Here is a 14,728-nt window from a genome sequence, read left to right on the forward strand (position 1 = left end):
GCTCTTGTAATTTCATTCAGAAGTACCACCGCATTGCTTCAGCACTTAGCTGCCTCGCGTAGGTGCGTGAAGATTTCATGCGCAAGGCTTTACGGCATTCTGTCTTCACTCTTTGCGTATTTTTTTATGCTCCGTGCATACGCAGACTGCTACCAGTTTAGAATTCCTGGTATATCAAGAGGCAAAACTCAATAATCAGACTCCCGGATGCAGCACAAGAAGCGCGCACTCCTACAACGTCATGCCGCTAAGAACGGTTGATACTAATGCAGCTCTTCTTTGCGTTGTTATCCGAGAGACTATACTCCGTCTCACAAGATGTTTGCAGCACTACGAAAGGTAGAGCTCTCTCGTCCAATCAGGATGGCGAGTACTGCATTGGTGTGTTCCTACGCGCCTGTCGCCCCGCCAGTTACTGACAGGTGGCTCCATCCATGTGACAGAAGGCGTACTGATTTTGGTTTGGTTTTGGTTTTATGGGGTTTCCCAAAGCGACTAAGGCTATGAGAGACGCCGTAGTGGAGGGCTCCGGAAATTTCGACCACCTGGGGTTCTTTAACGTGCACTGACATCGCACAGTGCACGGGCCTCTAGAATTTCTCCTCCAAAGAAATTTAACCGCCACGGCCGGGATCGAACCCTCGTCTTTCGGGTCAGCAGCCGAGCACCATAACCACTGAGCCACCGCGGCGGCGCGTACTGATTTTAGGACTGCGAGCTAAAAAAACTGCTGCCATTATGGACGCAAGACATTTCTGCGCTCCACTTTTGTAGCGAAAGCTACACTACTCTAGCAGAAGCGCATTTCGCAGTACCTGCCAGAGACCACTACTGCGCATGCGCCGTTACCATGACAACCAGTACCATGGCAACCATGGCGCCGCACTGCGCATGCGCAGAGTTGCGCCTCGAAGCTGGGATGTAAACCGGAAGCGATGCGCTCGCTCCTCAGACGCGCACCATGGAAGAAAGAGAGCGGCCGTGCTCGTCGCGGCAGCAGTACAGGCTGCGTGAAATTGAGTCTTCCGATCCAGAAGTGGACGAATGGTACAAGGCCGACCGACAGCGTGAAAACGAGGCGAGAGAGGCTAAGCGGGAGGCCGAGACCCACGAAAAACGAGAGGAACGTCTCGCGAAGAGACGCCGCCAAGCTGATGAACGACAACGACGGCGTGTCGCTACCAAAATGTCAGCAGACGAAACTGCTTTCGCTACGTATATCCTGGCCTAGCTGAGCTAAGCCTCTGCCAATTTTTTTTTTATTTCGGAACAACAAACGCGACTTCATTCAATGTTCCCCGTTCACTTCCCTTCTGCAATCTGATAACTGGCGCCTGAAATTTTCTTCTAATAAGTTCGAATATACATACCCAATTTAGAACTCACTCAAGTCCTAATTCATGCAGGACATTTCAAGCCTTGAATTGTGAGCGCTCAACGAATTCATAGTTCCTTTAATGCATTTTCATGAGCCATTTTTTGCGAGTGTGGTTGAAAAGTGGGGTCGGTTACCGGAATTATTGGCTATTGAGCTGCACCAACGACATTTCCTTCCCCTTTTTCTAGTTGAGTCCTTATTATTCAATTACAAAACTCTTCATCTTTGTCGTCTGTGTCGTCTTTGTCGCCACATATGCAAAAATATGCTAACAGTTTCTTCTCTGTCGTGTTGTGATGAATTTTATATTGACAATGAACCTTATGCAAAATTTTATAGGCAGGTTTTGCCCCAAAACTCGCATCACATAGGAAAGATGTCATTGCAGCAATTCCAACAATCACAATGGTAAAATGCATGGCTTGTTTTATCACTCCAAAATGTGTTCCATGCTTCTCGTTCACATACATAGCGGTCTTCATGTCGCTTTCACAACCTATCTAGCAAGAGCTCCACCATATTGATTTCGTTGAATGTGGTAGCTAGGCGGGATGGCCCACTTTCACAATTTCGCATAAGATTAATTCACTTTTTACTTATTGCTATTGCGTCCCTGCATTTAATATCTGGTCTGTGCCCTTCAGACTTAGGGTTTAATTGATATTGGTCATGTTGAACATTATGAGCACTGCGTTCTAACCATTCACCGCACGCGGTGATGTGCCATTCAAAAGCACACAGGCGGCTAGCTATACCTCCTGGTCACTACCACTGTTGTAGTAGTAATGGTTGGCTGAACTTCCTTTCCTGCTCAGTCAATGACCTCGACCATATCTCTCCTTAGCCGACAGTCAACTATAAACGAGTTGGAGGGCAGGAAGTCGTGGAGGCGCTTCATGCTTGTATAAACGCGACGCGTCCAGTACGTTTCTGATGTCAGTCCGCGCTGCATGTGATCTTGCTCATAAACGCGAGAGCAAAATCAGGCCCACTTTTTTTTACAGCTAAAGCTATTATAGCTTTGTTAGTCGTAGAGCCCTCCATGCTACAGTGGAGCCTAAAGGGTCAAGCGTAAGACCTTAATTATATTTTGATGAATTAGTTCAATCTAAGTTGATTAATCGAATTAAGGAATGGAGATAATGGAATGCTGCGGAGGCTGAGGAAGTAGTGCGTCCGCGAAACCATGTTAGTCCGCTACTTATCATTCGTTCTTCTCGGAGCCTTGGCGTGCGTTTGGACGGACAAAGAGCGGTATAAAACGAACTGCTAGCATTGGAAACAACGATCGAAGCTGTTAGGCGTTTAGTGTTGGGGCCTCTGGCAATAATTTTCACCGAGTGTGAACTACTTTTTTTGGCGCGGATGGTGTCAGAATGATTCGCCCTATCAACCGCGTATCATACCGCCACCTGCCATTCTCGATGAGTCGCAGGTCGAAAGTTTGGCAAGAGGTAAAACGAAGTGCAGAAGGTTGCTAGTCAAAGTACTGGTGATTTTTCGCAACGAAATGTTCCCTTTTTCTGTGTTCACTTGGTTGTATGGAGAACTACTTTCAGGGGCGGTCTTAGCCTGCGTGAAGAGGCATGCTACCTTTGGCAGCGTTGACTGCTATGTATGAAACGGAGTATAGGGGCTTGGCAGGTTATGCTCAGAGCGGAATAATACATAACCGGCAGGTGGCTGTCAAAGGAAGAACCCAGAGGGTGGCCAGCGTAGAGAGAGGAGGTTATGACGAAGGCGGAGAAATGCGCACCCTGAGGGTGCTTCCATGGCAAATGCAGGTGTATGCTACTAAACCAAAGCTAACAACTTTTTTCTGATACATCCGCAAAGCCGGTAAGCCTAGCTCTATATATATTTTTTTTTGCAATTCGCGTCGAGGGATATAAAAAGCCAACGACAAAAAAATTTCGTTTTACAACTATACCCCTTAGGCCTCCCTTTTAAGAATTTCCTTATAGTCTCAATTGAAACACATCTGTCGTTGCGATCGTTACCCCAAGATTTACTTATAACTGGTATAATCAAGTAAATGCTTGAAGGACAAGAGTTCGTTGCGTTAGATGCCCGCGTGCCTGACTTCTTCGGAGTCGTGCTCGTGTGATGGGTCATTTTCGTTCGAAATGCGGGATATTTAGTGCACGAAGCCGAGGTGACCTCACGCGTGCTTCCGGGGGCCACTTGGGCGAGTGTGTGACGTTTGTGGGAGCATGAACCGCTACCAGCAGTAGGCGCCTGTGCTTGTAGAAAATGTGAAGCAAAACCAGGATCATCCTTGCTTATACAGTCGACTGCGGGCCTATTTGACCCTCTTAACGCTTTGGTGCCATGGTTCCTAATCTATTTGGCCTCAAACAAACTTATTAACCTTGAAACGTCGATATGGTTCCGCCACCGACGAGGAAAGCAGGTTGATATTAGAGCCACGAGGTACGATTATGTAAACGGGAGGCGCAGAAGGAGTCTTGCAGGAAAGTGATTTATACATGAAAACGCATGATTCAGGAAATATATCGTGGAACCCCGCACCATTTGTAAGCTGCACAGCGTCGCGGCCTTTATTTCGCAGGCAGAAGTGCGAGTTGTGAAAGAAGTCGAAGCAGTCTGGTGATTCAGCGGACCGGTTTGCGCCGGCGCCTGCGCGGCCATCGTGTATTGAACATCTCGATGAATAAAAGAAACCGCAACAACCGAGGGACCTTCTGGTCAAGCAGCAGAGATGATCGTCGGGGGTCGCGTACTATTTAACATTTCTTTCAGTTTACAATTCCTTTTGCCCTTTGTCAATGGTGTCGTCCGCCGTGGCCCACATCACTGGGTAGCTGCAACGAATGATAACTGACCCGGAGAAAGGAAGACGAAACGAAACTTCACGAAAATAGAACTCTGGAACACTTTTCTTTGGACTTCGAGGAAGCACCTTTCTTTCTTTTTTTTGCATGCACTTCCCTAAACTTTACAAAAATAGGACCCCGGGACTCTTTTCTTTGTCCTTCTGTCCAAGAAGCACCTTTACTACTGCAAATTTTATCCGTGCTGTTCGCTGAACTTCACAGAAATAGGACCCCGGTATTCTTTTTCTGCGGAGACTGCGAAGAAGCACCTTTTTTTCTCTCATTTTCCTACACTTCACAAAAATAGACTCCGGGACTTCGGGACTCATTCGATTTTGATGACGCGCCTTCACTAAGGCTAATTTTTGTTTCTCTGCAGTTCGCTAAACTTCACAAAAATAAGACCCCAGGACTCTTTCTTTGGACTTCGAAGAAGTACCTTTGGTTTTTTCTGTGGAGTTTGTGTTCCAGGGAAAGACAGACCTTCGGACCCATTTCTTTTTTGTAGTCTGCTTCGGTCCCATCTATTTCAATTCTTTATTTTCCATTAAGAGCATGTAGCAGACTACTAACTTTTATTTCACTCATAATACCTTTGGAACCAACGATGCTGCTACATGCTCTGTAGCCTGAGTTACTTTCTTTGTGCCAGTATATCCCTTATAAAAATGGTCGATAGACAGTCTATAGAGTTCTTATTGACTCTATTGACTTCTTATAGACAATGCTTTTTGTCTATGCATAGTCTATAGACTGTCTATAGACAAAAGTCTACTAAAAGTGTATGGCCATAAATCTATAGATTGTCTATAGACTGTCTATGACATTTGTATTCCATATAGACGGTTCTCTAGGATTCGTCTATAGACAGTCTATAGACATTATAGACAGAAATCTATAGACACTCGATAGACTGACTAAAACTTTTTTGTAAGGGATTAGAAAATAAAGGGATTATTTGCTTGTTTTGCTGTGACGCCGCATGCGAAACTTTTCTCTGGGGTGGACACTGAAGCCGGTGCCGCTTACCGCGTATTGCATAGCGCTCTGGGCCATAATGTCGGGGTCTGCCGTTTACAATGACGGGCCGCATTTGGACAGCTAGGCCTTTCGCGAGAATGCGCGGCTGAGTGCTGGACAAACTTGCAACTTTAGGTTCAGTGCGCGCTGAGCTTCTTAATTGCCGCGCCAAACACACAAATTACCGCAGCGTAGGTGTTCTGGCAGTGAACTCCGTGGTCTTCATGTTCTTTCTTTCTCTCTCTGTCTACGCAGACGAACGACTCCGAATCGACGTTCACCATGGCTTCGCAGGACGATGGCTGACAGCTGCGAAGCAGCGAGTGCTTCCCGGCAAAACGGCCGGGCTCGCAAAGGATGGCTGCGCCTTGACTTGCACGTACAGACTTCCAGTGCCGGGGACAGCGTGCTCGTCTGCACCTTCTAATAATCGAGAAGGCAATCCCGGCAAAATTGTGTACATATTCGATGGACTCGTGCATTGTGAGCAGTGTACAGGGACGACCTTGGTTGTATTAAAGTGCCCCAGGGCCTAGACATGTGCTAACACAGTGTTCACGGCCATGAACTATGTCGGGGCTAGACAGATATTGTAGACAGTGCTACTATGGACATGCCTTTTTACCCTGATTTCATTGCACGTTACTCTTGTGTTTGTTTCTCCCAGTGTGACTTGAATATCGGGGCACCTGTGGTTAATAAATGTCTCTGGTTATGGAGGACAACTGGAGCTGGGAAAGTTGCCAAATGTTCCTATATTCCAGAAAACGCGTGATCATTGCGGTGTGACCCGTGTCGTGACCACATGCAAAAAATTGCGAGGACACTTCGGCAACTAAAGTGTTTAGAAACGAAACCCGAGGACACTATGCCATGACGACTTCCGGTGGATGTGACGTCACACCGTTCCCGTGCCTATATCGATACCCAAATTATACATCTTTTGGGGATCTTAAGTGTTATTTACGCTTTATTACACATTTTTCCATCTAATTTGACACAAATCCGACGTTTTTCCGGCCATTCTGTGACCATTTTTACTATGCCGTGACGACTTCTGCATGGTGGATGTGACGTCACACCCTTCCGGTAGCTATATTGACGTCCGCGCTATTTTGACGCAATTTTGACATTTTTGCTTATAATTAATTAACTCATTAACCTACAGTCATCAAACTTGGTTTTTAGGTTCATTTTTTCTCCTCTATCTGGAGCAACCATTGGTTTTCTTCTATCTTTCTTAGTTCCCGAGTAAAACGCGTGTGACCCGCTTTGTTAACGGACGATTGTATGAGCCATTAAAGGCTTTCGCCTTAAAAGTGATGCCAAGCGACTCGGTACGCGGGACCGAATATCTCGTCACGCTCAGCGAGCTGAAATTTCGCTCACCACTAACGAGTTCTTCTGTGCATGGCCACTCGCGGCTCTTGCGGCATCTTCAGTAGGCCTACCCTCGCACTTGATACCGGCTCTTGCCTCTCTCTGTCCACTGTCTTCCTGAATTTGCTGCATGTGACATTGTAAATGTAGAATCCACTTGACTTGCCAGGCGTATTCAACACTTAGTGCACTCAGAAAGCGCATGCGCGATCTCGCGAATCGCTGAATAGGCCCAGCTGTGGCTGCTCAACACGCAGTAGTTGCACCAACGACGTTAGCTGCACACAGTGCACGTCGGAGCACGCTGTCCGAGCCGCTGTGCCCTCCTGAAACGTTCTCAGTCCGTGTATTGGCAGCCAGTATCTAAAGGCCTGAGCGGGCGGCCTGATGGTGGAGACTAGAAAGCCTAGCAAGTATAAACGCTTCGTGCGACAACATGACGTGAGCCGTACCCAATGTTTTGCTTACACGACCTCCACTCGTCATGCAGGCAAGAAAAGCTTTGTTACCCTGTCAAGCAACGTTTCTTATACAAGCTACAGCACGCAGACCAGCGTAAAAACTATTTGCTACCTCTTATAAAAATAAAGCAATTTCACTTAGTGGATTGGTAGTCCCCTTCTCACCAGAGCCTAGTGTGGGCGAGGAAAAGGGGGGGGGGGGGGGGGAGCTAGCAGCGGGGAAGTTCAAACCTTTGGCTGGAGAGTTCAGGCACTAGCTTATCGAGACAAGGACTGAACGAACTGCTTTATGCACCTTCATGTGCTGAGGCGAGGACTTTTAAAATCTCTCTCTTTGTCTCAAGATAAGGCACTAAAAGAATCTGTTCCAGTAAAATAGCACTGAATTCAATAGCTGATGGCTGACTAGCTGAACCCTGCTTATAGCATTAACACACCACATTAACCAGCCTTGCTAAACTGCCATATCCAGACACCGTACTGTTCCGTGCTGCCACTTCTGTAAGGCCTTTTTGTAAATTTCCAAAATTCGAGGTTTTAGTGCGATGACACTTCGGGTTACTTTTGTCGTAATTAGACATTCTTCTCCATTTTCCTTTCTCAAGCATACGAAAACTATGCGAGCTTAGAGGACATCCTGTTGGTGGCCTTCCTTTCCAATGCGTTGACGAGCGCTGAAAATAGTTGCCTTCCAGCTTCAAGACAGCCTGCACTAAGGACGCTTAGTATACTATAGACTCCGAGCAGACAGACAGCCATGGGTGAATGGTGTAGGCATGTGTTTACAAGCCGAAAACTAGCATACGCTGGTAGCGAAAAAATCATTCTAACGGTTGCTTTGTACATATTTCGGCCACTTCAGCGACAATGGCACATATCATGGGACTGCAGTTCGCATCAATCAGCGCGAGGTGGGAAGAGAAGTAATGCGACGAATGATTTCAATGACAAAGGAGTCTAGGACCTGAACCTGCCTGCAATCCGCACTTGGCGTGAAATTTCTTGCATTAATAATGCAACAGATGTTTCACCTTATATGAGAGCTAAATATTCGTCTTGTTGCGGATGAAGCGAGGAAAATGCTGTTGCACTCTGTTGTGCCTGTTATGCGATAACAGTGTTACGTAAATCGTACAGATCCACTCGCCTGTCTGTGCAGTGACAGTTCCCGACAGAAATCGACTAGTCATGTGCCCCGGAAATAGTAGGCATTCTGGACCGGAGTGACTGGTGCGCATTCCAGCTTCGAAAACACAAGTCCATGTTAGCGAGACTCCAAATATAAATGTTTGCAACAGGAAGTACACGCGCAGATCGCCCTGAATTGCTCGCGTGGTTTCTAGTAAAATAGTTGCCGTTCTCCGGTCCACATTTTATGCGAAGAGTGCGTCGGGGCAGACACCTCTGCAGGCGAGACCTTCTTCCAACGCAACCATATTTGTGCCTTTCAGGGTTTGTGCTTCACCTCAGTCATTATCAGCGACTGCGCATTTGGCACCTTCGGGCTACCAAGTGCAGTACCTCGCAGTGACTTTGCAGAGATTTGGTTCATGTTTTTAGTCCTAAGCATGAAGTCTGAAAGTCACCTCAGAACGCCTCTTGCGACGGATAAAACGCATTTGTAAAGCGTGCGCTTCGTTACCATGGACAAACCAATAAAGACACGCGAGACACTCCTGTACTGTGAGGTTCACGTGATGTCGCATGGCGGTGCGCTTGGCCAGACATTTTTTTTTATTTTGTCCCTTCGAGGTGAACGCTTTCGCCCGCTGCACAGAAAAGTAAGCATCATCACCGGCCGCGTCCCTGAATTAATTGATTTAACCTGTACAAAGTGCGTGTTAACCTCACTAATGGAAGGCGGTCAGTCAGACGCGACGGCCGCGCTCGAAGGTCATTGATGGAGTAGTAGTGTCATGCTTACAGAACTTTAAGACTATAGCGACTGCGGCGTGCAGAAGTGTGAACTTTAGTATTACGCGAACGAGATCGTGCTGAGCGGAACCAAACATGTATTCGCTCTAGCATTTCAAGTAGCTCTATTATCTGACCAGAGCTTGGAGCTTTGGTTCTGCTATTGAAATATTCATGGTTGAAATGCTGTTGAACTAGCAGTCGTAGATGTTCACGAAGCCCCAGTAGTATTGTAAAAAAAATAAAGACGAGCTTTATTATGTTGTTTGCTCTGCCGTTTTTGTTTTTGAGAGTGCGTTTGTATTGAGGTTTATGAAATAAAGAACTAGTTGGTGAAAATGAGGAATATGTTATTCTCTCGTAGGCTCATCGCATTAAAAAAGAAAAAAGGCGTGTATTATGGCACTGCTTAGCGTGTGCATCCATAATCAAAAGTTTTCACCTGGATAATGATCGCATTTCCATGTTTCGCTGCTTTGAGATCTCCGTGTCCTGCATTGCAAGGCCTCCACCTCTGATCACTCTATGGATGGACGAATTTCATAAATTTCGCGAACTTTTCCGCACCTAACTTCGTGGACCCACTCGCAAACCAGGTAAGTGAGACTTCTCCTAGCCTCTTTGACACAATTCTAGCAGTAGGACCAAGATAGATTGGCTAATGATCAGCTAATGATCGGCTAAGCAATTTGGCTAATGATCGGCAGAGTAGTCACTTCATTTGTGCTGTATTCTGCGGCTCCTTCATACTGCCGCACATCAGTCAGGGACAAAAAGGTTTGTGGGAAAAAAGTATTAGTTATTGAGTATCAGTTATTGAGTACGTCTTTGAGTATCAGCTTTTATTGCATTATGTATTATGTCTCCTATTATGGATTCAACTGCATTTATGAGGTTTAGTGCTGTAATTACGCTGAGGGAGTCAGCGTAGATGACAATGTTCTTTATGTTTTTCTTCATTATATGTTCTACAGCTACATCAATGGCGAAGCAATCAGGGGTGAAAATTTTATTTTAATTATTTATTTACTGAATACTGCGGGCCCTCAGGTGGGCCCTGGCAGGAGGGACAAAAGTAACAAAAGTAATACGCAGAATGTAGTACGCAGAATACAATAATGAACTAATATTGCAAAAAAGTAAAATGGATACATCAGTCACAACAGAAATTAAGAAAAAGGGAAATTTTTAATTGCAAAAATCCAGAAATACCGCTCAAAGTGACAGAAGCATTAAGCAGTTCGTCAAGATTGAATTAGGTCAATTGATTCGATGCTATTTCTTAGGTGAGGTGGCAGTCGGTTCCATTCTCCTATTGTACGTGGGAGAAAAGGATGCTTAAAAGCATGAATTCCAGAATTATAAGGAGTTATTTGTTGGTCATGCCGATGCCTTGTCAGACGGGTATCAGGTGGTTTCAGGTAGGGAAGGGGGCTCATTGGCAACTTGTCGTGTTTTAGCAAAAACAGAAATTTAAGTCTTCGAATCTTACGTCGCAGTTGGAGCGCTGGAATATTATGGTTCTTCAGAAAGTCAGTTGGCGAATAAGTTCTACAATACTTTAAAAAAATAATGGAACAGCTTTGCTTTGGATGCTTTCGAGTGTGTTAATGTAGCGTTTTGTGTACTGCATGGTCCCAAAAACGGTGGAAGCATATTGAAGCTTAGGTCTTATGATTGATAAATATTCTAAGAGCCCTACATCCTATGGAGTTTGCTTTAGTTTATATCGTAGAAAATATAGCTTTTTAAACGAATATGAACATTTGTTAGAAACAGACCTGTTCCAGTTAGTTTATTAGTTATAGTGACTCCAAGGTATTTATACTCTCTAACTTCAAGTAGAGGCTGCGATAAAAGATTGTACTGAAATGAATGTGTGACTCGCTTGTTTGTTATTTTCATGAAGATCGTTTTATCATTGTTCATTTTCATGTCCCACTCACTGCACCATGCATGAATGTTAAGACTCGAATTCAGTAGTAACTGATCACTGTGACTGTTAATCTCATGAAACAGGACGCAGTCATCTGAAGAGAGCCTAATTTTAACAGGGTGAGCTATTTCATTGACTATGCCATTAATATATACTAGAAACATCAATGGCCCAAGCACGCCATCCTGTGGCCAGCTGCCAAAAGGTGACATCATCTTCGTCGACAGGTGGAGCTGTTGGTGGCGGTGTCGAGCGCTGCTCCATCGTCAGTCGGTGTGCGGCAGCTAGTGGAGGAGGATGGCTCCCAAGCGATGCAGCCGTAACAAACATAGGCAGTCATTGGCAGTCGAAGTAGCGCGACAGAGGCTTTCGCCTAGCGCACTTTAGGCTGCCAAAGTGCCCCCATAGTTTTTTGGTTATCCCGAGCTACTACTTCCGGGTAACAGCCGCCTGACTTTGGGGGACTGGATGAGCGCGCGCAAACCTACACTGAAATCGTCGAGCACTATAGAGTTGGAAGAAGGTCTCTGCCACCACCGGACCGAACTTTAAGCAACAGAGAGGCTGTCGCTTGGCGACGCCTGCAAGCTGGGAATTTCCCAAATTCAGCCTGGTTGTTCTTCACGCGAATAGACCTGATGATAAGTGTAAAATCTACGGAGAAAGGGGCACTCTTGACTATATAATCTGGCAATGTCCTGACTCCCCAGGGGTCAGGAAGAACATTAAAAGTAGAGATGCCTGACAGGCCTTGCTGCGAAGTGAGTCCTCCGCCGAACAGCAACAAGTCATCCGCCTGGCGACGGAAGCCGCGAATAAACACTGTACCTTCGCCTGTCTTTAGTCGCGGAGGCCCCGGCCCCCGCCCCTTGAGCCTGCGCGCCAGGGGCGGGGAGTAGGGGACCTCCTCTATCGGTGGAATATAAACTTCTTCCGCGCTCGTCGATGAGTCAACCCAGGCGCTGGATGTAACGCCGGACGAACGGGAGAATGAGCCATTAAAGGCTTTCGCTTTCACAGCTACACGACCACCTCTTGAGAGTTTGTGTCGACGAATGACCTCGTATGCGGGAGGAAACACGTCAGCGTCATCTATCGTCGCGCAGCCCAAGACATGCCACCAGGTGTTCGCGTAGCGATGCCGTACCATAAAGTCCGCCAAATGATGCGGCGCACTGATGACCGGCAGACGCAGTTGAGTCTCCGTCGAGATTATTACGAATCGCGTTGCTTTGTTGAGCAGCCCCTGGTGGCTCCCCTTAGCATCGTCCATGGCTGCACTAGCCCATACCACGTCATCCCAAGCAGAGCACCAGACACTCGATAGAAAGACAGTCTTGGTCACCATCTTGTGAAGCCCACCAAGACCACGGCAGAAATGTGGCCGCTCACGCTCAGTGAAGCTCCTCTTGCAGCGCTTCATAGACCAACAGAGAGTCTTCGAGTAACCCTGGTACTCCTGAAGACCTCTGCCATGGCGTCGCAGGCGGAAGGCTTTGTGCTGTCCTGGAGGGCCGAATCCACCAGCTCACACGCGGCTAGCATGAGGAGTATACGGTGCCGGCAGATTGCTAGCCTCGGCATCTGCTATCGCTTCCCGTAGCGATAGCAGATGTCGGGGCTAGCAAAAATATTTTCCTTCCATTTATTCAATTTTATTAAACCGCTTACTAATACCTAGCTCTTTTCTTAAAAAAAAACGGTGGAGAATTGCGAACACCGGGGGCCGGCCCTAGGCCTTGCTAGGGCTAAGCCTCAGCTCGGGGCCCAGAGTACCAGCGTCGCGAAAAACGCGGCCAAAAAAAATTGGCTGTGGTTTAGCTCTGGTTAAAACTGGAGTGACGCGATAGCTACAGCTGGCCGAGTGGAACTCGCTCAGTCGAATTGCAAAGTCGCTCCGTTTCGCTGTGCATTCCTTCTTCTAGAGTCACTGTATATGCTACCAAAGGTCCCTGGACGTAGACTCCCTCTCTCCCTCTTCTCCACTAGGTTTCGCCGGCGCGCCGCAGGTGGCCGCGGCAGCTGCTCCGCACCACGTGACCAGCCACAGCGCCGCCATGGACCCACGGCGCCGCCACGCTGAAGGCTCGGCGCGCACACCCATGGAGGAAAAAAAAACTGAGGAGGGAGCGTCCGGCGACAATCTTGAAGCCTGGTCTTAACAAGTAAAGATATAGCAAAAAAAAAGAGAGCGTGTCCCCCCGTGATCGCAGCACGTGATAGCGTGCGGTAAAGTCTAGCCCCGCTGCGCGCGCGCATGCGCCGATTAGCGCGGCAGACTAACTGTAGATCAACTTCCTTGCTGTAGACGCTCGCGCCGCGGGTCTCGCATACGCGCGCACTAAAACATACCGGAATCAAAACATAAAGGACTGGCTCGGAGAGCGAAAAACTGAGGGAGAAAACGACTTCAAAACACTCGGCTTGCGAACGCTGGCCGCGTGACGTCATGCTCCCTCCTTAGTTTTTTTTCCTCCATGCGCACACCAGCTGCGTGTTATGGCGTCACTCCGCGCATGCGCACATCTGGCGGAGCGGTGGTGCCGCGGCTCAGCGCGCAGCCACGCTGACCTCGCGAAGCAGCTGGCGTAGTGTAGCTGTCGCTACAAAAAGGCCACAGCCCCAGAAAAGGGAGCCGGCGAGGACCGCGCGCGAGAGGGCGATGAAAGGGCCCACCTGAGTCTCCCAGCGCCGCAGGCTGGACAAACCGAGTGTTTTCCCGGCGAGGTCAGGCGCCGCGGCCGACCACAGCAGCGCAATGGATGGACAAGTCCCAAGCTGAAGAAACGGCCGAAAAGCGCCGACTGGCCGCATGAGCGTATAACCAAATGACACTGCTAGGAAGCAAGGTATTGGCGGCTATCGAAAAATTGGAATTGAAAACGTCGTTTGACACGGAAGGTTGCAGTACGAGGGGAATGGTAGTTCCAGTATTGTCGACAAGAGATATGCTATCACTATCAGTAGGGTTAGTGGTGCGCCAATGTACCTCTGCCATGCTTGCGTCTGTTTAGCGGAGCCAGCTTGCAACGTGCAGGAGTGGAGAATCTACAGTGCGTCTTCGGAAAGCAAAAGCTTCCGCGATTGTTCGGCGCCGGTTAATCATGCATCATCCAGACACCCAGAGAACTGACAGCCAAACCTCTTATACCGGAGGAAGCTCGCAGCTGCCTACTGTGTGGATAGCGGTTGTTGCTTCCTCGACAGCATTTACATTTCGGCGGCAGAATGCTCGAGGCTGGTTGTCTGCCTTTTAACGCTAGCATTAAGGTCCTGCGTCGCAGAAAACCCAGCGTCGACGTCTTTGGCCGTGAGCGAGAAATCTAGAAAAAAATTGTGTGGTTTAGCTCTGGTTAAACCTGGATGTTTGCGAAAGCAATACGTTGTTATGCTTGGTCACATCCGCTTGGCTTCATTCCGTTTAGCTCGCCTAATCCCATCTTCGGAACTCGATACAGCTCGTTTAGCGCTGCTTCAGCTTCTCGTTGTTTTCGCTAACGTTCTTCTCGTTGTTCCTCTCTTTCCTGAGCATGTTATTTCCGCTTGGCTTCATTCCGTTTAGCTTGCCTAATCCCAGCTTCTGAACTCGATACAGCTCGTTTCGCTGCTTCGGCTTCTCGTCGTTTCCGCAGTCGTTCTTCTCGTTGTTCTTCCGTTTCTTGGCAACGATGTAACCATTTTCTTGCATTCTTCCTACCTTGCTTGACAGCGCCCGTCCTGTCCGTATTTCTGTGTGGTTTGTGTAGAATTTAGCGCTGTTTTTTCTTTTCTGAACACAATTGCTTGACTGTCGCCTTAGATT

The 14,728-nt window shown here is 47.6% G+C and overlaps 1 protein-coding gene across 2 annotated transcripts in view; it reads left to right on the plus strand.

Annotated features, from left to right (window-relative positions):
- Positions 1-7,242, plus strand: part of LOC149360313 (uncharacterized) — an 82,266-nt gene extending 75,024 nt beyond the window's left edge. For both annotated transcript variants that reach the window (XM_089572279.1, XM_089572278.1), the window contains exon 3: positions 5,491-7,242. In XM_089572279.1, the coding sequence (XP_089428405.1) occupies positions 5,491-5,541 (51 nt within the window). In that variant the 3' untranslated portion in view covers positions 5,542-7,242. The remainder of the gene's footprint in view (positions 1-5,490) is intronic.
- The last annotated feature ends 7,486 nt before the right edge of the window (positions 7,243-14,728 follow it).

This window comes from Amblyomma mixtum, chromosome 2 (assembly GCF_055824585.1).
Source record: "Amblyomma mixtum isolate Tamu chromosome 2, ASM5582458v1, whole genome shotgun sequence".
NCBI lineage: Eukaryota > Metazoa > Arthropoda > Arachnida > Ixodida > Ixodidae > Amblyomma > Amblyomma mixtum.